At 46.6% G+C, this 26,291-nt stretch overlaps 1 protein-coding gene across 2 annotated transcripts in view; it reads left to right on the plus strand.

Moving 5' to 3' along the window:
• LOC139050826 (uncharacterized) overlaps positions 1–24,278 on the plus strand; it is a 139,230-nt gene extending 114,952 nt beyond the window's left edge. For both annotated transcript variants that reach the window (XM_070527601.1, XM_070527602.1), the window contains exon 8: positions 24,177–24,278. In XM_070527601.1, coding sequence (XP_070383702.1) covers positions 24,177–24,200 — 24 coding nt within the window. In that variant the 3' untranslated portion in view covers positions 24,201–24,278. The remainder of the gene's footprint in view (positions 1–24,176) is intronic.
• Positions 24,279–26,291: the final 2,013 nt, after the last annotated feature.

The following is a 26,291-nucleotide window of genomic DNA, read 5'->3' on the forward strand; positions in this document are numbered from 1 at the left end:
CATATACCACGTTATATAGCAAGATGTCTTTCGCTCACTCGCAACTTCAGCGACGCCGACACCGGATTTCGGGCGACACGGGGCCCTTAAACGCTTCGGCGGTAAAAATTCCACCCTCTCCCACACCGTCTTTCTTTAACTACGTTGCCTTGGAGTTGTTTTGGGACTCGCCTACTTCACTTTTATTTTTATAGTGCAAGTGAGCGAAGTATTTTTGTGTAGCAGCTTTACATGTAGAGGCTTGCGGATACCCCATAAGCAAGCCACACCTAAAAACTTCGGTAACTAGTAAGCAACTGCGCTGCTAAAAAAAGGAGGGAAGGTAAATGAGAACCCACTAAGACAAGCAAAGCTGAAGGATACCCTGAGTTAGTGTATCCTTGGGCCCTGCTTTGCTTAGTAGAGGAAGCTCTCCACAAGTCTTAAAGGGGCGCTCACGCAGCCTTTGACCATGATACACACGCCTGAATTCAGGTACCAGTGGTCAATCCTCACGTTCGCCCAAGACCCGCCGCGGTTGCCTAGTGACTATTGTTGGGCTGCTAAGCACGAGGCTGCAGGATCGAATCCCGGCCACGCCGGCTGCACTTCGATGCGGGCGAAATGCGAAAACAACCGTGTACTTAGATTTATCTGCACTTTAAAAGTGCCCCACGGTCCAAATTTCCAGAGTCCACCACTGCGGCACGCCTCATACTCAAATCGTAGTCTCGGAACGTAAAACCCCAAATATCTATTTTTTTCGCCCACGAGATTGAAGGGCTGGTGTCGACGTAGTATTATCAGCGCCAGTGCGGTTCTCCGCACTCTGCCCACAGTAGACATACAAAAGAAACCAACGAGGGTCTGTGCAATCAAGCACAAGCAAACTTAAGTCACCTGCCCGGAGCGGATTATTAATTCGATTCCGCTGACATGTGATCACGTGTACGGTGGCCAGACAGTTATGTGGCTAAACAAAGACTTCCAGAGCATACATGCCAGTGCTCTAGGAAAGATACCGATCACATGCCGTTCGATAGTAGGGATTGCAGTTGAGTGCCGGTGTTGAAAGATAGGAAAGTGGTCTGAAAAAAAAAAACGGAACAAACTGACACATGATATCGCCACATGGTGTGGCACAGCAAGAGGACTGAAGAAGAGGAGAACGAGGTTTGTCTCGGCATCGCGCGACGACGCTTACGTTTCGTAAAGGCAAACGCCAGCATCTTCTGTCAGCGTGTATACTGCTACAGGGTATAGGCGCCAGTTTGTTGGAACTTGCTGGGTACACTCAACTTATGCAGGAGACCCCACTGGCCAGCAAGAACCTGACCCACAAGTAGAGTTGACTCCCTTCACCGCACAAGCCGGCGAGTCCGAGGCTTCTCTCCAGAATGTGGAAAGCTGGAGGAAAAGTGAGGACTGCGACCACTGCGACTTCTACGGAAAGGGTGACACCGACTTACCTAACGCTGCTAAACCCTCAAGTGCCAATGGCTTTTTATGGTGGCACATTTCAAGACGTGGAAGACTGGCTAGCGGAGTTCGAGCGCGTGGCTGCATTTAACGAGTGGGACACCAACGCCAAACTCAGGAACGTCTACATTAGCCTTCGCACAGTGCGTGGTCCTCCCCGTTCATTCTGGTCAAGAAAAAAAGACGGAACGCCTCGTTTCTGCGTTGATTATCGATGCCTCAACGATGTTACCAAGAAGGACGTGTACCCACTACCACGTATCAATGACTCTTTAGACAAATTGCGGCGAGCTAATTATTTTTCGTCGCTCGATCTAAAGAGCGGTTACTCGCAAATTAAGGTAAAAGAACGAGACCACGAAAAAACTGCTTTCTTCACTGCAGATGACCTTTACGAATTCAGAGTACTTCCTTTCGGTCCCTGTTCGGCACCAGCAATTTTCCAGCGAATGACTGACACCGTTCTCGCAGGTCTGAAGCGGCAAAGCTGCCTCGTTTATCTCGATGACGTGGTTTCTTTTTCGGCGACATTTGACGACCAACTGAAACGACTGCGGCAGGTTCTCGAAGCCGTCCGATAGGCTAACCTCACCCTTAAGCCTCAGAACTGTCATTTTGGCTACACGAAGCTGTTTTTTTCTGGGACACGTGGCCAACGCGGAAAGCGTTAGTCCCGATCCCGCGAAAACTGCCTGTTTAGCCATGTTTCCAACACCGACCGGCAAGAAAGGTATCCAACCCTACATGGGCCTTTGCGTATATTACCTGTGTTTCATCGAAAATTTTTCAGAGATGGCGCAGCCGCTGACTCGCCTCACGAGGGACGATGTATCGTTCGTCTGGCCCTCACAGCAAGAGGCTGCTTTCACCGACCTTCGACAGCGCCTGGTGTCAGCACCAGTTGTGGCCCACTAACGAGGAGGCGAACATGGAATTTCATACAGGCACCAGTAACGTTGGTGTTGCTGCGGGGCTTGTACAATGGCAGGAAGGTATTAAAAGAATGATCACCTGCGCAAGTCGCACACTATCCTGTGCAGAGACCAACTACCCCACCACAGAGAAAGAGTGTCTTTCCGTCGTGTGGCCACTGGCCAAATTTGAGCCCTACCTCTACAGCCGCCCATTCGAAATTGTAACCGATCATAACTCGTTATGCTGGCTTGCAAATCTGCGGGACCCTTCCGGATGACTAGCATGGTGGAGGCTACGTTTGCAGGAGTACGACGTGATCATCGTGTACAAGTCTGTCCGCATATCGAAAACGCAGACCCACTCTCTTGCGCCCCTATTGACACTATCAACCAAGACATTGAGGACAATGGCGTTTTCCTTGGGACCGTTAGCGTTACTGATTTGGCCACACGGCAGCGCGCAGATGACGCACTACGACCTATTTTCGAACCTCTCGAAGGACGAAACGCATCACTACCCCGGCATATCGCTCGAGGATTGTCGTCTTTTAGAGCGCAGCTCTTTGGCGTCCGTTCCTGGGTTTCGCGTCGTCGTCGGCGTCGTCGTCGGCCTCGTAACCAGCTCGCCGACGAATCTGCTGCTCCGCCGCCGCGCATGCGCGCTGTCGGCTCTCCGGGCGAGGGAGGATGATGGAAGGGAGGAGGAGAGACTGTGGAGGAGGGCTGGCTACACAAATGGCTCTTTGGCGTCCGTTCCTGGGTTTCGCGTCGTCGTCGGCGTCGTCGTCGGCGTTGTCGTCGGCCTCGTAACCAGCTCGCCGACGAATCTGCTCCGCCGCCGCGCATGCGCGCTGTCGGCTCTCCGGGCGAGGGAGGATGATGGAAGTGAGGAGGAGAGACTGTGGAGGAGGGCTGGCTACACAAATGGCTCTTTGGCGTCCGTTCCTGGGTTTCGCGTCGTCGTCGGCGTTATCGTCGGCCTCGTAACCAGCTTCGCCCCCCTTTCATCCCCCCAGCGCTAGCAGCGACCGACTGATACCGCTTTCGTGAGTCCGCTACCGCACTCACGAAAGACGTCGTGCACTTCCTGCAACTCGCATTAACCGTCCATCGATCCACACCGATGTTAGTAGTGGGGGACTTCAATGTTGACATAAAGACAAACAGCAATTTCCTAACACTTATGCGGGAGAACATCCCGTTCCTCTCGCTCGTAACGCGTCCCACGGCTGTGACAACCTCGCGACGCACTTGTATAGATCTCGTCTTTGAGAATCAAGCATTGGTGTACCAAGTCGAACATATATCAGTCTATTTCTCCGACCACAAAGCTTCCTTCATGACTGTCAAGAACTGTTAGTGGAGTCTTTGTTAAAGGAATACGTGTGAAAAATAAAAAAAAAAATTCTGTGATAGCGCATACATGTGTTGCTCGATTTCTTTGCCTCAATCTATCGAAAAGGTGAAACAGCTTATTTGCTGCGCTCAAATTTCGTATTAGGAAGTAACGTAATCGTCGGTAATTTTTTTTTTGTTAACGATATGGCTTCTTGTATAAGAACTCCGCTGCCCCCAACAAAACCTATCTTTTGGTCGTTCCAAGAGACCTCCATGCCGAAGTTTTGTTCGCCTGTCATGCCGGGCCTCCGTCTGGCCATATAGATTTTATGGGAACGCTTGATAGAGTGCGCAAATCTTAGTACTGGCCGAAAGTTGCCGACTGTATTAGGCAGTAGGTCTAAGCCTGCAGTGAATGCCAGCACCGAAAGTGGCCTGCGGGATTACTGAATCCGATTGAATCACCTGGCAAACCTTTCGACCAGGTCGGCATGGATCTTGTGGGCCGGTTTACACTTTGACCTCCTGGCAAGAAGTGGTTAATCGTCGCCCCAGAGTATTCAACGTGGTACGCCGAGACAAAGGCGACGCCTCGAGGCACAGCTTCCGAGGTCGCCCAGTTTTCCATACAGAGCGCCGTCCTCCGGCATGGCGTCCCATCGCACATCATCACAGGCCGAGGCAGAGCCTTTACAGCACAGCTCATTGAAGACGTTTTTAAACTCAGCTGCACAACCCATCGAAGGACAACTGCCTATCATCCACAGACAAACGGCTTGACGGAACGACTGAACAAAACGATGACTCGCATGCTGAGTATGTATGTAGACGTACAGCAGAAGACGTGGGACCAGACAATAGGTAACGTTTGCCTATAACACTGCTACGCAAGAAACAACACGCTTCACGCCGTTTTACCTCGTTTAGATCCGTGAAATTCAGACTATGCTAGAAGCAATGCTGCCGTGCTATAACATTGAGCATGTCGACCTCGTCCAAGATGCCAAACTTTTCGTGCAACGCGCGGAAGAAACCCGTCAGCTTGCCAGAGTGCTCACAAAGAAACAACAGTACATCAATGCGCACCTTTACAAGCTCCGCCATTGAGAAATCGAGTTCCAACCTTGTGATCAAATTTGGGTCTGGACTCCCGTGCGCCGTAAAGGATTATCCGAGAAGCTTTTGAGTCGCTACTTCGGACCTTACAGAGTGTTGCAGCGAATTAGTGTCGTGAATTACAAAGTCCTACCTAACGGAAGCCAGTCTCCTCTACTTCAACAACCGCAATCTGAGATTGTGCACGTTGTGCGGTTGAAACCACACTATTGCTCCTAATATTCGAACTTTTCAGCAGCTTAGGTTAGTTTATGCTGTGGCTCATCCCCCAGTGCCTCGTGACTATATCGCACACCAGAGTGATTGTGACTATAGCCTATGTGTACGCCCTAGGTCATCTCGGCGCTCTCACGTGAAGGCTATGTATGTTTTCCTGCTCTTTGTTTTGATGCGGGCGTAATGCCACAAGATGTGGCACAGAAAAGTTACTGAAGAAGAGGAGAACGAGGTTCCTCTCGACATCGCGCGTTGACGCTTACGTTTCGTAAAGTGAAAACGCCTGGATCCTCATTCAGCGTGTATACTACAACAGAGTATACGCAACCTTATAGAAGCTGAGAAGGAAGCACTCAGTGCCCTTTCTCTGTGTGAAGCATGATGACCTGCGAAACTGTATATGTGGACCCGTTAATGGCGAACTGCACCTCCGTCGCGGGTTGGCCCGGTATTGCACCATCTTCGTGATCGGCAGACGTTGAGGAGGGCTTAACGCCTGTTTCACCTCCGCCGCGCGTCGACCCGCAGCCGCACTATGTGGGGGGCTTTGTGTCTTTACACGGGCACGCACCTGGGGGAAGTAGCACTTAACAGCATCTCTGGAAAAGTGCACGTTCGCCCATGGTCGCTTTATCTGACAAAGAAGAAAAGGTTTTTATGTATCTGAACGAGGCAACGCCAGATCGTGCGCTTATATCGCTTTTTTTCTGTTTCCATTTCCTTTTCGTGCTGTACAAAGGTTTGTGAAGTATGATGTTTTCTGCCGCATGAATGCTGTTTACTCTGATGAGTTGTCGAAAATGTGTGTCGTTCTCTTCTCTGAACTGATCCACGCATGTGGTGGAAGGCATCTTCATGTATGATTTGCCCATCATTAAAGCCACAGCTGCAATAGACCACGTCTGTTTGTTCATTCTGCGTGACGTCGTTGTTTCAAAGTGGCAGTGCCATGTTCCATCATCACTAGCGAGCTAGCCAACCAACTAGCATTTAAGTGAATTCCGCGGTTTTACTTGGAAGAACCCCGATTTGAATATAAGGCGCGCCGTATTGGCGGCCTCGGGATTAATTTTGAACAGAAGTGAGGGAAGAACGCTTGGCGCTTCGAGTCGTGCGGATGGGCTCCCGAGTTCTTGGTCTTTTCCGAGCAACTATCTGTACCAGAAGACCCGGACCTGCTCCCACAAGGTCACGGAGAGTGCCTGGAACCCTGCCGCTGTTTTTCGAGGCACGCAAGACACCTTTTTGCCCTTTTAGGGGCATTTTCGTTCACCGGCCGCAGGAAGTCGAGCTGGGCCTACTACAGGCCTAGCGCGATTAGGGACGCTATCGGCGTCGCCACCAGCCCCTCAAGCCGTCACCGACGATGTGGTGATGGAGTACGCCGTAGACGGAGAAGAAACCTCCCCGAAGGAATATAAAGACCGAAGCCTATGGATACAGGCTGCCATCAACACCCATTATCGAGCTCGGCCCAAGCATGGAGACGCCAACGCCCAACAGGCTACAGCTATGACACCGACGGACGCCACCGCCAAGGCTGTCCAGACCAGTGGGGTGCGCCCGTCGATAAGATGCCGCCCATATAAAAAAGCCGCTCCCGCGTCTGCCAGAGAATGACTACAAGATCGTACACCGGCCGAGAGGCGGACTTCGGCTCCGAGACCACACGCCACTACACTACTGTACGCCCTTTGCCTGGACATCGGAATGAACTTTGGAGAAATCAAGCAACGCGACCAAGTAAGGATCAATCCTTTTAACAACTCCTTTTACCGTGAGCACCCCTTCTATGGAACGCGCAGGGAAATACGCGGAAGTACAACATATCAAAATCCTAGACCAAGTCTATTCTACGTGTGCCTACGTAGCGGCACCGGACAACAGCATCAAGGAGATTGCGGATCACGTTCTAGAAGACCAAAGCCACGCCGAGATCATGGACGACATCGGTAAAGTCAAGCAGCAGCTAGAGATTGTGGACGCAAGAAGGATGGGGAAATCATCAAAAGCCATGCTCATCACTTTCGCCAACACCAAGAGAGTCCCGGACTCCATTCGATTCGGCGTAGGAATCCACAACTGCTACCTCTTCAGACCCAAAGTGGAAGCATGCTACAACTGTAGAACACCGGGACATAGCTCGGACGTGTGTCCGGAAGAACGAAGAAACCTCTGCTACAGGTGCGGCGATGAGCATCCGGTCCAAGACGAGCCAACGTGCACGCTGAAGTGCATCCTGTGCAAGGGAGAACATTTCACGGGATCCAACCAATGCAAGATCACATACGAGAGACCGCCTGCCAAGGGAAACAGGAAAAGGAATGGCAAGCCTAGATTGGAATTTCAGCGACCAGAGGGACAGGGAGCGCAACCTGCGCACCCGAAACAGCAGCAGCAACGGTGAGGCCGAAGCAGATCGAGAAACCGAGCCCGGGGTAACGACCGAGGAAAACGAGACCACTCGGAGTCCTACCCGGCGCTACCGAACACCTGGCGGGAAGGAGCACCACATCAGGTGAGCGGGACACCGCAATCCTCCCACGAAAGTAATGAAATTAAAGAACTTAAAGCAATACTAGAGAAACAGGTAAGAATCATTCAGGAACTAATGAAGGCAATAACGCAACAGCAGCAAGAAAGTAAAACACATATTGCACAATAACCCGCGATCTTAACACAGGAACCGCGGAAGGCCTCCCTCCCCCCTTCAAACGCATCCTCGAGGGCACCCTCACCTGCAAGAGGGCCACCGGCAAAAAAGAGGTTCATTGAAGGCTCAGAGAATCACGAAAACCGAAATCACGAGGAAGTTTTCAGCCTATTAGGAACAGCGGCAACGAGATTACACAAAATTGAGGAAAGGCAAAACAATATTGAAGGAAAACATAGAAGCACGCTTCACAGCTATCAGAAACGAGACCAGGGAACAATATCAAACCTTAGCAGAACAAGTAAGAGTCCTTACAAACGCAGCGAACGCTACAAACGAGCTAGTACAGAAACAAGACAAGCAACTGGTTAAGGTGATGGGCAAAATCTTTCCGGCCCCAGGACCCATGACCTCCACCACAGCGCAGTCCATCTCCATCTCTAAAGCCAATCATGGGGAAGGGTCAGACGAAGATAAGAATATGGCAATCGAACTGTAGGAGCTTCCGCGGAAAGCGGGATAACCTAGAGCTCCACATTCAAAACCTTCAAAAAGAAAAAAAAATCCCGGATGTCATAGCCCTACAAGAAACCAGGAAAAAAGTAAAGTTTCAGGGTTATAAAACACAAAAACGGCAAGGAAGAAAAAACGACTCACGGCCTTGTTGGTCCATAGAAATCTAACGGCAATAGAAATTCAATCAAACGGTGCAGACTGCCTCCTGATAGAGGTCATACCGGTAAAAAGGAGGGAGGCCCCGCTCTTCATCCTAAACATATATAGCACCCCCAAGGCAGAACCCTCCCCCATAATGAAAGGCATGAACGAAGCCAGAAAAATCAGTGAAACGAATCCCTTAATAATAGTCGGCGATATGAACGCACAACACATGGCATGGCGTTAGAGAACACACTTAAAGAAAGGAACTAGCCTCTAGCAACATGTTCAGGACGAAGGAAACATGCTGCTGACATATCCGCTGGTGCCGACTAGGATAGGGAACAGAGTGCAAGCCAACACATGCCGTGGCCTGACCCTATGCAAAAACATAGTAGACGCACAATGGCACAACACGAACGAAAACCTAGGGAGCGACCATTACATTATAGAGACCACTATACCCAGCAGTACGCTCAACAAGGAAAGAAGAAGGGTGACACGCGTGGTAGACTGGGATAAATTCAGAGAAAGGAGACAGGGTAACGCAGATGGCAAGAAGATTGAAAACCTAAATGAATGGATTCACAAACTCTTGAAAGACGCGGAGCACACCACCAAGACGATAGAGATAGCAGCCGAAAACAAAGCCGCTGACAGCAGATTATTACACATCTGGCAGGCACATAATAGGTTACAAAAAAGATGGATGAAACAAAAACACAACAGAAAACTTCGAATGAGAATAGCCAAACTAGAAAGAGGAATCGAAAGTCATTCTCAAGACTTAGTAAAACAACAATGGGATCAAATCAGCGGAAAATTGGGGCTCAAAGACACATGGTATCTTCTGGGACATCGTTTAGGCCCAGAAAACAGCAGAGCTACTCACCAGAGAGATGTAGCACGCATAATTTATGCAAGCCCACTTAGTGATGAAGAAATGATAGCGGAATCACCAAACCGATACCTATGCACAAAAAAAAACCTGGCGCTTCCCAACTACAGTGGCAACCCCAACCTTGAACTTGACGAAAACATAACGGTAGCAGAGGTGAAGGCGGCCATGCAGAAACTTAGAACATCCTCCGCTCCAGGAGCGGATGGGGTGACGAACAAAATACTAAGAAATCTAGACGAGGACTCTATTCAAGAGATCGCGGAGTACTTTAACAAGTGCTGGAAGTGTGGGTGGCTGCCAGAGACGTGCAAACACGCCAAGCTAACTCTCATACCTAAGCCAGGCAAGAAACTCGAACTAAGCAACCTAAGACTCATGTCCCTAACATCATGCTTAGGGAAGCTATTGGAGCACGTGGCGCTATCCAGATTACAAGACCACATGGACAAGCACAATCTCTTTCCGCAAACGATGATAGTCTTCCGGCCCAACCTGTCTAGCGCAAGATATAATGCTCAGGCTTACGGAAGAGGTAATAAACACACCGAATAACACCTGCACTAAAGCAATAATGACACTGGACCTCACCAAGGCCTTCAATAATGTCACCCACAATGCCATCATGGAAGTCCTCTCCGACTTAAACGTGGGGGAGAGAATATGCTCATACATCAAGGCTTTTCTAACCGACAGAACGGCTCAAATAACATTCGGAAGCATCAAGTCCGACACACTACAATTAGGAAGCAAAGGCACACCGCAGGGGTCAGTGCTCTCACCCTTTCTGTTCAACATAACCATCATACCCATGGCCAAGCTTCTTGCCGCCATACCAAACTTATCCTCGACACTCTACGCCATCATCATCTGCACAGTCAGGAGAAACGAAGGTGATATCGAGAGCACGCTACAGACGGGAGCAAATATAGTAACCGGATACGCCAGCAGAGTTGGAGTAACGTGTTCGCCACAAAAATTCGAACTTCTAGTTATCAGACACAGACCTAAGAAAAACGATCCCCCGGCACAATTGGATGTTAGGGTGGATGGTACAAAAGTTCCAGAATTACAAACCTTGAGAACCCTGAGAATGTACATTCAAAACAACGAGAAAAACGCAACTACACTAAACAAAGTAGTCGCATGCGTTGGACAAGCCAACAGGCTCATAAGACGAATAGCTAACAAACACGAGGGAATGAAAGAAACCGATTTTAGGAGGCTAGTGCAGGCTTTCGTTCTCAGCCGCATAGTATATTCTCTCCCCTATATCAAACTTAAGGCAGCGGAAAAGAACAAGGTTAAATGCCTCATAAGACAATCATACAAGGCAGCTCTTCATCTCCCTAAGTATACATCAACAGAAAGGCTGCTAATGTTCGGCATACAGAACACGCTTCCCGAGCTAGTTGAGGCACTCAGAATCGCACAGTACGACAGGCTAACAAAAACACCACGGGAAGACACATTCTAAGGACCTTGGATAACAGGCAAGAATACACAGCGACGGATGTCTTGCAAATGCCTAGAGACATACACAAGTATCTGAGAATAGATCCAATCCCGAAAAACATGCATCCCGAACACCACGCAGAAAGGAGGAAGGCGAGAGCCAAAGCCCTCCACAGGCAATGTTCAAACCATAAGGAGGCAGTCTGTACGGACGTTGCAGAGCTCTGTGATCACGATGCCTTTTCGATAGGCGTCGTTGGCACGGACCTAAAACCAATCTCAGCCGCCTCTGTGCGGCGCAAAAAGGCACACGAGGCGGAGGAAGCGGCCATCGGCCTGGCCATTATAAGCACTGAAGCCAACACGATCTTCAGCGACTCGGAGACAGCCTTTCGAAACTTTGCAAAAGTGAGGGTCCACAAGCCCACCAAAGAAATCCTAAAACCGCAAAATTTCAATGTCAGACCCATTAGAATCATATGGGTTCCGGCCCACGCGTCGCATCCTGGGAACGAGGCGGCCCACAACTTAGCCCGAGGTTTCGTCAACCGGGCAGTGGGCGAGCCAGTCCTGAGGTCGGCCAGAGAGGCCTTGACCACCTACCAGGAGGTAATATTATATTACAGAAACAATAGAAGGACGCTCCCGCCGCCGGACAAAAGCCTTAAAAAACATCAACAAGTGGCATGGCGGAAGCTACGAACTAACACCTTTCCCAACCCCTATATATACTCAAAGGCCTACCCAGGAATCTACACCCCCGAATGTAAGCTCTGCGGGGTCACAAAGGCAGATTTAAAACACATTTTATTCGACTGCGACAATATAAAACCGAAAAGAGAATGGCAACTCTCTAAAGAGCAAGCGCATAACATGTGGCACTAGATGAACTGATCGGACGGCCACCTCACGCACCCTGGAAGCCCATTAAAGTAAACCAAATCCTTTCTGTTGACGAAATAAAGTTTTTACCACCAGCAACACAAGTGAATCTTTAAGGTACCCCCGACACACCCGACGCGGACACTTTTGCATTTCTCCCCCATTGAAATGCGGGTGCGGCAGCTGCGATGTCATCTCGCGATCTCGTGCATAGCAGTGCAGACCCATAGGCACTAAGCCACCGCGGCGGGTACTGACGATGTGGATGTAATGACCAGAAGAAAGCGACATAGACAAAGCGACCCGGACACTATGAAAATGGTTCAGACGTTTCTTATAACTGCGGGAAAAAACGAGGACAAAAGAAAAGAACACACACCACACCACGAGTGCAGACTGCCAACTGTTTATTTTTGGAAAGCAAGCCACATACATTTCATTCGGGAACCTGTTCACGTGTCTGCATCGTTACTCTCACATGTGCCAACAAACATAAGCACGTAAAAGAATATGTACTGGGCAACAGGGTATCCAAGATTGCGACAAGCGATCTCCAAAATAACCATGAGCCAATCTTACAGCATCATAAAAGAAGGAGAGATAAAATAGAAGAAGAGTAAGAGACTGCGAAAATGTGAAGGAAACGGATATGGCACTTACCAATAACCAGTGTAGAGGCGAAACATTAGGCCATAAAATCGTTTGAAGAAAGCCAAAAGAGCGACAAAAAACCAAAAATAAAAGGAACATAACAACAAAGGGGGATATCACACCGATCAACAAATGAGGAAATGACGGTATGAAGTGATGAACCCTCAAAATATGGCCTAATGAAAATAACCATGAAAAGTGGGGATGGCAGCAACTGTTGAATTTACAAACGTGACTATTGAAAGAGTGATACCTGTTGAAAAAGCTAACGTTTGGCGGCACTCACAGCACAAAACGCCAACAAGAAACAAAACAAAAATAAACAAGAAACAAAAACCTCACACCGCCAAAAGGAATATTTTAAAAGGAATTTTCCCTGAAATTGACTTCTGGAGGCAACGAGACAGATGGCGGGCTGATACATTTGTCGGCATTTTTATATGTGAAACGCTTCGATGATCTCTCTTTCAGTGTGATCCCTCTAAAAAACCGGCACGTCGTTTCACCAAAAATTGCTTTGCAAGAATTGTTTCTTCCGCCCTCTTCCTCTGCATCTGCCTCATTGCATGGCCAAAGGGTCTCCTGCCTTGTTCTCTATATGCAGCTGGTGTTCCACTTTTCATTGAAGCACCTGTCCGTTTGTTCAAAATAAATCTTGCTACATGTCTAGGGAATCGAATACACTACCCCACAAACACAATCTGTGTAGTGCGTTTTCTGCATCGTTGAACATTGTGGCCCACTATTTCTCTTCCCTGTAAACATGGGGAACACTCTACTGAGCATGCATGGAGCCGAAAAAACGATCTTGACCCCGTAGCGGCTGGCCACTTTTTCGCTGATGTGCGAAACTCGATAAATATAGGGTATGACCTACAGACATACCGTGGATACAGGGGAAGACTTACAGGGTATACTCGAAAAAGGGCCGATGTTTTCGTTCGAGCCGCCACCTGAGCGATCGGAGCTTTTTGCCCTTGTGCGTCTAATGCGGCAGCGAGTCCTGGAAAAGCAGCGGGAACGCGCTGTGGGGGACGGTATGGACTGCCTGCAGCGCACCGTAAGTGATCAGTGGGGGAAAAAGAACCCCTTCAGGAAAGTAGTGAGCTACATCAAGAAAAATGACCTCGCCATCTGACAGGCAGATAAAGGAGAAGGCTTCGTGGTTATGCCTGCTGCCACCTTTGACAGAAAGGCAACTGAAGCTGTAAAAAATAATTTCGAGATGGCTGATTTCCTTCCGAAGAGACAGAAACGACTTGCCGTCAAGTTTCTAAAAAATCATTCACCTGGATTTGTTAAGGAATGTAGTTGAGAGCGAAGGAACGAGCCACCTTGAGACGTCTTGACTGGAAAGACACATAAATCGGACAGCCCCCTGATATCCATCATTTCAGAAAAAGACACTTCGCAAAGGATAATTGGGAACTTTCTTCAATGAAACCTGCAGATGATAGTTGGCAAGGACCCTTTTATAGTCCGATCTTCCACGAAAGTCGTCAGACACCAGGAAGAAGATCTTCCTAGGGCTACAAAGGGGTTCTCGATTGACATTGAGGACTTGTCCTACTCAATCCCACATGACGGTCCGTTCACAGCTATTAAGCCACAAATTCAAGAGACCAAAGAAGTAGCCTGTCGCAATACGGCAGGGGTGAGCTCAGAGGATTTCCTCGAACTGTTAACCTTTTATTTGAGTTCCACAGTATTGCCTTTTATGGAAATCGCTCTGTGAAGATGGCTGGAATATGTATAGGTTCTTTAGTTGCACCTATTCTTTGAGATATATATCTGCAAGCGTTTGATAAACGAGTTCAGCAATTATTTTCCGGGAATCAAGTCGTGTACAATTTCCTTTATGTTGATGACTCCTTAGTCATAGCCTACGTGCCCGCACAATATAAGCTTAATAGTGCGGTAGATAACCTATATGAGATATTCCAATCAGCTTCGAGGCGGCACCTTTTCACCCACTAGTTAGGCAGGGTTATATACCACCCTTAAGTTTTTGCAGCTCCGTCATAATTTTTAGCCAAAACACATCTGTTTGTTTTAGAACCCGAGGACAAAGAAAGCCCCACTGTCGTTTGAAAGTGCACATTCCTAACTAGTTAAGGGAGCCAACATAGCCTAGCTTGTAAGTCCGCCCTGAAAAAATGATGCGAACACAAGTTAGAAACCAGTTTCAATCCGCAAGTTTAGTCGTATTTTCGGCTCCATGAAAGCTCAGCAGAGTGTGCCCCATTATTACAGATAATGTAAAGAATACGCCACAATAATAAGAATACGCCACAATAATCAACCATTCACAAAACGCACTACATAGTTTGTGCTTGTGGGTTAGTGTATTCGATTGCCTTGGCATGTGACAACATTTATATTGGACAAACGGGCAGGTATTTCAGTGAAAGGGCACGAGAACACCAGTGGCTTGTAAAGAACAAGGCAGGAGAAACGTTGGCCCTGCACTGTGACAGATGCGGAGGAATAAAAGGGCGCGGAAGAAACTACCCTTCCAAACCCATTTTGACTACAACAACGTTCCTGTTCTAGTGGAGGGATCAGACTGTGAAGGCGATTGTCGAAGCGTTCTACGTACAAAAAGAATAACTACACATGTATTCGCACGCCATCTGTCTCGTTGCTTCCAGAAGAAGTGATGTTTCTGGAATATGTATTTAAAAAAAAATGGCGGTCTAAGGTTTTTTTTTTTTGGTGTTGTTCGTTGTAGGTGCTTTGTGCTGGGAGTGCAACCGAGCGTTGGTTTTTTTCACCAGGTCTCACTCTTTCCATAGTCCCGTTTGTAAATTCAATAGTCGGCGTCATTCCCAATTTGCATGGTTGTTTTCATCAAGCCATGTGTTGAGCCTTCGTCCCTTGGTGACGTCATTTCCACATTTGTTCATCGGCGTGATATTCCCCGTTTGTAGTTACGTTGTTTTCTTGTTTTTGTATTGCCCGTTTTCCTTTCTTCAAACAATTCTATGGCCTCATCCTTCGCCTTTACATTGGTTATTTGTTGGTTGCCTTATTCGTTCTCCTTCACATTTTAGCGATCTCTGCCTGTTTTTCTTTCTGTTTTTTTTATTTTATGTCTCCCTCTTTTATAATGCTCTAAGATTGGCTCGTGGTTATTTTGGCCATCGCTTGTCGCAATCACTGATACACTGTTACCCAGCAGATAACCTTTTACGTTTGTATGTTTATCGGCACACTTGAGAGTGACAATGCGACACGTGCAGAGTTTCCCGAACAGGTTCCCGAAAATACGCTGCGCTTGGCCAAGAGGCAACAGCCCGCGCTAGCTTCTAATCGTCGTCGTCGTCTTCACACTGCTGGCCTTTCGTGATCGCACATATTGTGCCGTAGCAATATATATGTATGTTGCTTGCTTTCAAAAAATAAACACTTGGCACTCTGCGCTCGTGCTGTGGTGTGTGTTTCTTTCTTGTCCCTGTTTTTTTCGTGCAGTTATAAGAAACGTCTAAAGCTATGAACCGACTAGCCCTCCAGAACGTCCAACTATGACAATGGTGGTATGACGATACGATTCCTAAATGATTGACATGTTACATTGACGATAATGTGACGACGAAGGATTGAGGACAAGGACTGATGGCGTATGTGTGACTGGATAGCACGGCGACGACTTCATTCCAAGGGCTGTATAACGACAAAGCTATGACAAGAAGCGGATGAGGAAGCTTCATTGATGTTGAAGAAACATGCACGATCGTATGATGAGGCCTGTTGCATGCCGATGCAATAACGCCGATGGCATGGCTATGGCGGCATAATCTTCAGTGAATGACGACAGTTACGACATAATGACGAATTTATAATGACGTTTATAGAATGACGAAACCATTTGATGAACCATGACGACACTGGGATGACGTTTGCGAAGTGATGAAATTGCAAAGGGAGCAGCACGACGACAGTGGTATGAAGATGGCTGTGTGACTGCAACAGAATTACGAGTGTCAGGTGAGCGAGTTAAAATGCCGAAGATGGAGCAAGCGCGACGCATCACACAATGCTTTGAAAGCGGAAACATGATGACCAATACATGACAAGGACGCAATGAATACGGTAGCATGACAATCGTATGAATGCAATAAGATGAAAAGGGGGTACGATTAGAATGGCGTGACAGTGACTCAATTAGCAAAACACGTTGCGGGACTTGGTGATTAAAACACTTTGGCGGGCTAGTTGGTTACAATCCATGGTAGAGTGTATAAGCGCGACAGTACGAGGACATAGGAAGAAACAGATACACAGACACAGCTCTTCGCTTTCAGCTATGGATTTTATAATCACACGCATCGCTAAAAATACACCGTACGAGTGGAAACAAATGTAGCAGCAAAGAAGAACATTCAGTGGTGAATTTCGATAAACCATGCACGTGTGCGAAGCACAGGGAAAACATGTACTGCAGTGATCACAAAGATAAACCGAGGAATCGTATCTCCTTTTCAGGTAGCGATACCGAAGGCTTGCTTACGCACTTTTCGTCTAATTTTGCAATCTCGTAGGCCTCCACAATCTCCTTCGTCATCCTGTTGTTGGTGATGCAATTTTTTCTTAAGGACACTGAAACACAGTATGGGAAGGCCACCCACTCTTCATGTCTTTCCCTGTCCTCGTCAAGAATGTAGCACTGAATTATTTGCTTTGGCAAAAAAAAAATTATGGCAATTACGTCGGGATGGTGACGGCATGATGAGGATCTCATTAGGAAACTGGAGGGACGTTACGCATGAAATGCATGACGACTGTGTGACGACGATGGCAAGATGTCAGTGGTGCGGCAAAGCTGGTGCGACAACGGAATGAGCATGGTGGCACCATGCGTGCGAGCACAAACTAGTGGACAAAGTTATTAGAGAATTTGCGAGAAGGGTTGACGTAGAAGGCGTGGCGACAATGGTGTGACGAGATTCGTATGACGAGCCTGTGGTGACGGTCGAAAAACCACAGCGGCGTACCACCGACGGTACGGCAACGAATTCATGAAGGTTTTATGACGTATTTGGCGGGACGACGAAAGCTTGACGATACTCGTTTGACGCGGCTGGAAACACGACGATGAAACAACCAATACGACATCACCACCACAAGTGCATACCTTCACTGGCAGAAGCTATTTGACAACTTCGATCAGGGAGTCCTTCTAATATGCGTGAGGCTCTCGCATAACCAAGCTGTAATGCCGGCGGCGATACAATGACCGCGATGGCATTACGACCACAAACACATGCCTAGTGACCCGAACTAGCGCACAACTTCGGCCCATGGGTCGATGTAATAGGACGGACCTACGGACCGATTGATTGACAGACCTGTCTAATGTTACGTCAGACGCAAGCGCCAACAATCCAGTGTGTGACCTAAAGAGATGAGAAATGGTACTGGGCTGTTCGGCAAAGCACTGCGCGGATATTCGCACTCCCTTTCGAGTACAGAAGTAAAAATACATGCAGAGCTGCTTCTCGCACGTACGCTTTCCTGTCACCACATGTGCTCGCGATGAGCACGCACAAACACGAGGGCGTAGTTTGTGCCGTGGAGCATTTCGACGGCAATCAATGCTAGTGCGGCGCACGCCTTGCAACCCTAAGGTGCATCTAGAAGCGTTCCTAGGTGGCAGGTCGGTTATATGACATGATATTAACGCGTAATGTTCCTAAAGCGCACAAGAAGCGCGATTGGAAACTTCGAAAGGAACAGAAATATTGCGGTGAAGGCTTTAAGAGAAATTCAGCAATGGGTAATATAACAGCTAAGTAAGCGATTCGGCAAGAGTCGCCAGTAGCGTTTGTAAGCGCAGCAGAATGTGCGACAGCCATGCTGAACCACCGCCAAAGACTCGTTTTTTTTTTGAGGATCTTCTCACGTTCGTAGAGTGTGCGCGGCACAAGAAACACTGCTGGGCTGGATGTCTTTGTTGGACGCCTGCACATGTTTGCCTGACTTTTGCATGTGTTTTCAGCCACCTTTAACTTCTCTGGCACGCCCTTTTGTTTTCCTGAAAATTCAACTCCCGTGTAATAAAGTATAAAAAGAACAGTCAGCGGTGGCGTTGCGGTTACGTCTGTACTTGATACGCTGCGATCCAGGGTATATTTATTTATTATTTTCGTGTTTATTTTCCCGGGCCTAGCATTCTTTTCTTGCGTTTTTTTTCATCTTTATTTATTTTTATCTTCGGCAATGTCTTTGACGTGGCGGAAAACATTTTCGCCACTTGGATGCGATAACGGCAAGTGACCGCAAGCAACATGTCCTGACGTCACTCAACCAAGAGATCTGATGCGAAATCGGGTCATGTATATGAGTACGCTGATTGCGCTGTTTCTTCGATAAGTATACCCTTCTCTCATTGACACGTGCCTTCTTGTGCGTGTAAGAGAAACACTAGAAACTTCCGTGCGTCACCCGACAGCAACTACGAAGCTTTACCTTGTAAGATGTATAAAGGCGGAAAACCATTCATCACGTCAGGAAAGCTGTCAGAGACAAACCAAGTAACATGAAAGTACGGGATCAAACTGCTATCAAACCCACGTGCCCCGAATAAGAATCGATAATTTTCCTGCAATGACAGCTAACTAGACGGCTGACTTGATACGAGGGACCTGCTGGTTCAACGGCGGAAGGAACCCCGGCGGTGCAGGAATGACGCATACGCAGAACGGCGAAGAAGAGCGAGTAGTTGCAGATCACCGCGGCCCAAAGATATTCTAGTACAAACCACGATGACAGAATGACTTGTGCTGACAACGTGGTCGGTTGTGGAAGCGTGTGCCGTTGTCCGGTATGAATGTGCAAGCTGGACTAGTGTGTCCGTCATCTATGAACACCTACAGATCGTGTATGATAAAGAGGTAACGTCTCAGGCAATGCATCGCAGGGCAACGAGTTCTGCCAGAGTGGTTTCTTCCAGCTGATTCCACGCTACGACAGCAGTCTCCTTGTTGGTGGTGACTATGTAGACAATTAGTGCGTGTCGTGTAGTTGATGATGCCGTGGTGTATTCTGTTTATATCCGGTAATGATTCCGTGTGAAAATTAATGACGAAACTTACTTTCGAAACGTACCTCGCATTTTATGTGCATTTTATGTTTCTAAAAACATATCTTTGTGCGCTTTACACAAGTTCAATACTGAAATGTCGTCTATAATATACTAAACAAAAACAACCACTGCATGCTCAGTTAGAAAAGCAGCCCTCAGGCGCACTGTCACTGATTACCATCGAAGTATGTCCCTTCTAGATCACGTTTGCGCAGAATTCCCTCTGCATTGCAATACGTAGATTGTGTAGACGAAGCTATGACAAATTAGAAGTGGGTATACTCTACGTACACACCCGTAAATGATTTTAAACGTAAGCAGAGCGATGACGACCAACACGACGCTCTCACTCGCGCTACTAATCTTAAAATTTTTGTAACTGATTCCCATAGGGATGTGCCAAAAGCATTATCCCACCGAAGCGTCGAGAAGGAACTGCGTTTAGCGAAAAAGCAAGTGGTACGACAAGGGTCGCTCGTGCCTGGTGGCGAACGAAAACTGAAGGTTACTTGAAGAGCGCTTGGCGGAGCTAACTGAACTGAGAAGAGTTGCGCTTCACTGCTTTCGTCAGTTAGCTATCGTGCTGCTCCGTGGATTGCAGTTTCGACTTCCACGTCTTCACAACTTTGAAGTGCTCCGATTCGACAGGACGTCCACCGATCATTTAGTGAATCGGTAGCGAAGCGCAAATGCAGCAAAGGCTTATTTGCGATACGCATGCGTTGTCAAAGCATCGAGTCGAAGGCCACCAAATCGAACGCCTTTTTCCAACTCTGGAAGCGCGCACAAGTAGCTGCGGCAGTTGTCGAAGCACTGAGGAGCACAGTGATTTGCGGACGCTGTGCCGAGACAGGCACGCAGAACGCTGCTCTACACCGCACACGGGAAAAGCTCTGTAGCGAGATAACATTTAATCAGCCGTTCAACAAGCCTGACGTATTCCAACTTAAAAGATAGTGAAAGCAACGAGAACATCGGACGTACTTGAACAAAATCACTGACCAATCCTTTATAACGTACTTATAAAGAAACCTGAAGAAAGACGTCGGACGCACTTTTAGGCAAAGCATAGATAGATAGATAGATAGATAGATAGATAGATAGATAGATAGATAGATAGATAGATAGATAGATAGATAGATAGATAGATAGATAGATAGATAGATAGATAGATAGATAGATAGATAGATAGATAGATAGATAGATAGATAGATAGATAGATAGATAGATAGATAGATAGATAGATAGATAGATAGATAGATAGATAGATAGATAGATTCAAAGCCTCCAAAGAAGGGGATCAATACTAATCGCCATAAAAAGTATTCGTGAGGAATCAGATAATGAAGAAGTATGTAGGACCTTCTAAATTTTTGGTGCTTACCTCCTTGACAAATGTCTGAGGAAGGTTTTTACAGTCTTCAATAGTGTTTCGTAGAAAAGAATGCTTGCAAGATTTGGTATATTCATGAAGTCACTGCATACAGACTCAATTGAAAAGACGGCGGGAATTACTATAAAGAATTAGCAGGAGAGCACCATGATAGCAGTTATAGTATAGTTTGTGGAATAAATGAAAAAGACAATTGGTCCTGTGGCGCACTGAAAAAGGTGGAAGACAGTGGGATGGCTTGATGTTTTCACTGATGTTTTAGGCTGCATCTAGATGCTCAGGCTTGGGGTGAGACCTTTATACGGTGCCGAGGGTGTTCACGCTGTTAAAAACGTCTCGTCTTCGGTCACGACGACGAGCCTATCCCAAACCCATCACTATGGGCCTGAGCGTCACCTTCACCTAAATATATTTATTCATTCATTTTTTGCACAGTTATTGGTCTGTGAACATATTTCTACTTGTTTCCTTGAGGACCATGTATTGGATGCTTACACTATGTGGAAACAAATGTTATGCGGCTTGCTATCCATGAATAAAACAATGATCCGGAGATATTGTATTACATATAACTACGTTTTGTCTTCTTAAGCATTAGGAACTGTTATTAGTAATAACTAACATTAAGAGGACAACCTAGAAAATATACCTATTCGCCTCTGAAATGGCGTATTCCAAATTTTCTTGCAACCGCAACTTTCATACTTTACAAAAAATATAGGGGACTGCACTTTTGGGCATCAAGCTTCCATGATTTGCCTCATTTATTTAATCTCATCGCTTAGTTCGAAATTCCCACCAGTGCACAATTTTCGCATTTCTATTTTTTAGCTCTCTCTGTCTTACATATTTCTTGTCATAGCGCAAATCGTTTTTGATCTAACAACCCTTACGTAGCGTAATATATCTGATTATTTTGCTGTCATTTATGTACTGTTATGCTTTCATTCCCTGCGCTCGCAGTCAGCAGCGCAGCCACATGTACGACATTCGCTTTTACCTTAGCTGCCATGTAAAACTTGATCTGTCATGGGTTTGAATAAAATTGTCGCTTTATTTAGAGCAGCTGACGTCGATTTAGGCCGTGCTCCGGAGCTGCGCGGACTAAGACAATGTTGGCATAGGCCCGCATGCCTCCAGCACGCCGACGTAGCACGGCAGCTCACCATTGCGTTAGGTGCCACTAACAGATGCGCACGCGGCAGAAGTGTTCGCTAGAACACGACGCGAAATGTCAGCCCCAGGAGCGTGTTCGGGTTCGGAGTACAGATCGCGGATGCCGACGTAGTGGAACATTTGTATGTCCCACACTCTTACGCAGAGTCGACAGTCACGCGCTCTACGACACCACCTAGTGTGACCTGAGCACACTGCGCAAGCTATCGAAGTGTTTCTCTATTTCTTTTCGTTATTACGGGATAGAGAACTAGCACGTTTATATTTTCATGAGCATTGGGTCGATGCTTGTTGAAAAGAGAACACTGCAAAACGTGCGCTGCGCTACTGTCTGCCTCTCGCCGCTTTCAACGAACTATTGTGACATCATCAGGTAAAAGCGCAAGAGGTTTGCCGAATCAAATGACACATGCAACGGCAAAACTGTCACGTAATGTAGAATAAATGAAGGAATCAGAATAATAATTTGGATCGCACGTTGACTTATGCATGAACACTGAACTGACTTGATCCCTCACATTAATTTTGATGACCGGCGAAGGTCCTTGAACGATACGGTGGTCACAAAAGCGTAAGTTTTCGGCCTAGCCATAGGTTCCTGTTCAATCGCTTAATCGCCTTTCTACTACTCATTACAATTTAATACCGTATCTATACACTTAACATAAGTTCTGTTGACATTGTGGTTCACATGAAGCTCAAATCTGAATGCCAGGTGTCATTAGACAATTTTGAAATAGCGCCACAGAGTGCAGACATCAGACTACGGGAACTCGCGAATGCACATGATGTCGAAAATGGCAGGGCGAGTGTAGAGGTTATTAAGACGCAAATATATTTCCACTGGTTCCGCATACGTTGTGGAACGTTGAGCTGCCGTATGTTTCAATAGCGCCTTTGACACTTTTCCTAAGTGCACCGTGTGTCACGTAAAAAATGCATGTCATCAACACGAATGAAATATAAAAGACCAGACGTGGACGCTGGATTTCCAGAGAGCCCGAAAGTTCCACAGGACATCTTATTCGTAACGTATGTCGCACTCAAGGTAACCCGAGGGAATCATGAAGGCACCCTATGTACGGCTTTCGCCATGCATTGTTACGCTCAGAGACGATGACATGGAAATGGTAGCCTTTTTTGTAAGATCCGAAAAGGAAACAAGTTGCTAGGAAGATAAATTATTCATTCTTTATCAAGGCTCTCGGGCTTCACGTGCCTTGTATGCGCTGTTTATCCTGTAAGCCGGGATTAATCCAAATATCCTTAATTGGCACTCTCCCGTACAGATTAGAATAGCTTTGACAAGCAAACGTAGGTATCACGTACCACTGTTTGAATTATGAGGAGATTGCGCCACGTAGGACAAGACTTGTCAGCACAGTTTGAGCAATAAATGTCTTTGGTGCGAGGAGAGGACATCTCACTTAAAGAGCCAAGTCCGCTTATTACATCAGGAAGATTCGTTCAACCACTCCAGATCGTTTGAACTATTCCTCTTAGAGCGAACCTCTTTTTTGGGGGAAATCACGATCAGGATTTGCGAGCGGCTTGCCGTCAGACGTGACTGAGGGCGCTCTTGGCGCTAGCTACTGACGTCTGCCTCATTGAAGCGAAAGAGCTCGATTTATTTGTCATACCATATGACGGCTCACTGCTCACTCAGCAGGAAAACAGTTCAGTTTAATGAGTCATACAGACATTCATCGTGGGCGTATCAAACTTGTCTCTGAAGTACAGCAAAATATATTCTTTCTCTACGCCCGACAAGATATGGCTCTCAGAAAAGCCATAGAAAATTTTATTTTGACGTATATTTATTTATTAATTTGTTTATATAAACACATTTTTACAGCGCCAATGAGAAAGCGGTAGGAATTTTAAGAAAATCTACCACCCCGGATATTCACGTCAACTTCGCAATACTCAATACATCAAGCAATATGTTGCTTCATGCTTCTGAATACGTGCAAAGCTATGTTTATGCGCTAGCGTTTATGCGAAAAAGTTAACGCAAGCCTGGTTGTCTTGTCGCTGATATCGCTGGCTTATCTTGATTTCAAACAATGTAATTCAAATCACGAAGCTTGAAACGCAATATCGATGAACGCCCACGGAAGATATCTGATGGAACTCTCGGTCATCATAATGAGAACAAAACAAATTATTGCCATTTTATTGCGGTACTGTAAAAACACGCACATTCTTAAGCGGCACCTTCTTTAAATTGCATTCCTGTTTCAAAACAAATTGCTGAGTTATTATTCGATATATTTTTCTTCCAGAAAATTCCATACTTCAAGCCTTAATAGCCACAGCCGCATCACTCGGATACTGGTCAACGTTTAAACAGATTCAATAAAATTACCACTCGGTTCTGAAAAGAAGTAGCTTTCACAGCAGAGTCCTCATTCTTTCATGCTTGTGTGAATGTTTAGATGTATGATATATGTATGAGTAAGTACAGAAGCATGAATATATTTTATAAGTTTCCGAATTTGATGACATCAGATCGGTGGGCCAAATTTCAGCAGCTAAATCAGCACAATTGCTTTTTTAGAACAACATTTTGACAGTTATATGTGGTTCCCAACAAAAAAATCTGATTCAAAATTGGTGAATGAAGCAGAGAGAAATTATTCTGGATAAAAAAAGCAATTTTTATAGTTATCGGAATCTATGATATGACTTCTTCCAGTGCTAATATGAAAAACCCAGCCAAGGAAGATCGTTACCATTAGATTCGCTGCCATTTGCGCTAGAACATGGAACGCTTACCGTACTTTCAAGCGTATAAGACATGGTCTTTTCTGATGATTCTGCCTGTGCGTCTCACACAGCGACGCATCCTATATATGAACTTTAACCCATTGAAGATCGGATGTGCCGAATGTATGGACTAATGACAAAGTCGTAAGAACGTTCAGCTAACAACTTTCGCTTGACGTGAAATAGTTTCATTTTGTGTACACATGAAATGCGGCGAGTTGTTTTGGCGGGTGGAGGTGGGAAGAAACCTAAATCTCTTATAAAGAGCGGTTTGTGGGAGGTGAGCCTTACTTGCCTCAAAATTGCATAAGTATGGAATTTCGTGACGAAGATGCACGCATGTGAACCCATTAGTAGCTCGTTGCAAAATGTGTGCATTTGTAGAAGACGTGCGTCTTTGCAAAAGTGAATCTCATGTATCAAAAGTTTCCTACAAATCACTGTTTTAGGTGAAGAATATTATAGATGAGTGGGGCTTTTACACCGGGAAATAGTCGAATTTTTTTCTTTAAAGATCTTTCGATACTTCGTTTACATACTCAATAAAAATAACCTAGCCTTATTTCCCGAGGGCTATGCGATTTCGCACGTTGTTCGCGAAATAAAAATTCGCTCAACCGTTCTTTCATGTGAGGCAAAGGTTCTGCACATCGGAAGCATTATTAAACACTTCAAATATGACAATTTCCTGCTTCTTTTCTCGCGCATTAGAGACAGCGCAAGCGAGATAACGAGCACTGACACCAGGCCATGTGGCAGAACAAGAGACAGAGAGAGAGAAAGGCAATGACAGGGAGGTTAATCAGTGATTAGCTCCGGTTGGCTACCCTGTGCTGGAGGAGGGGCAAGGGGATGCGATAGGCGAGAGAGAAGAATTGAAAGAAGGAAACAAACACCTAAACACATACACGCACGTACACACGAACTGTTTCTGTGGGCACTGTCACACAGCCCGCATAGACGTTCCAAGTGTTAAACAGTGTCACCGTATACATCACATCAGACAGTGTACCGTCACAATTTGTCAAAAAGTCCGGTGTCTTTTAGGTACCGCAGCAGCGCCTTCATAGCGTATCGCGCTGATGTTCGCGTAGGCCAGTTTTCCAGGATCTTGTTTTCTGTCATTGGGCGCTTGTCCAGTTGGTCTAGGGTGGCTGAGAGGACTGCTCTTTGCGGATTAAAACGAGAGCACCGACAAAGAAGGTGCGCGTTTTTTTTCATTCATTGCACCCGCAGAAGTCACAAAGTGGGCTGTTGGCCATTCCGATAAGGAAAGAGTACGCATTTGAAAATCCTACTCCAAACCATAGACGGACTAGAAGGGTGCAGTCACGTCATGGAAGCTCGCTCGGAATACGGAGCTGTAAATCAGGGTCCTTGGTATGAAGGCATGCACTTGTGAAATCAGATGAAATCCACTGAGTTAATGTAAGGTCACGCGCAAGTGCGGAAAATTTCTTCGCTGCGTCGGCTCTCGAAAGAGGAATGGCAACGCAGTTGACGCTGACATGAGCAGATCGGGCAACTGCGTCTGCTCGATCATTGCCATGTATTCCACAGTGACTAGGCAACCGCAGATATATTATATGGTGTCCTTCGACTATGCGATGGTGTACTTCTCTGATCTCTGC

This window comes from Dermacentor albipictus, chromosome 10 (assembly GCF_038994185.2).
Source record: "Dermacentor albipictus isolate Rhodes 1998 colony chromosome 10, USDA_Dalb.pri_finalv2, whole genome shotgun sequence".
Lineage (NCBI taxonomy): Eukaryota > Metazoa > Arthropoda > Arachnida > Ixodida > Ixodidae > Dermacentor > Dermacentor albipictus.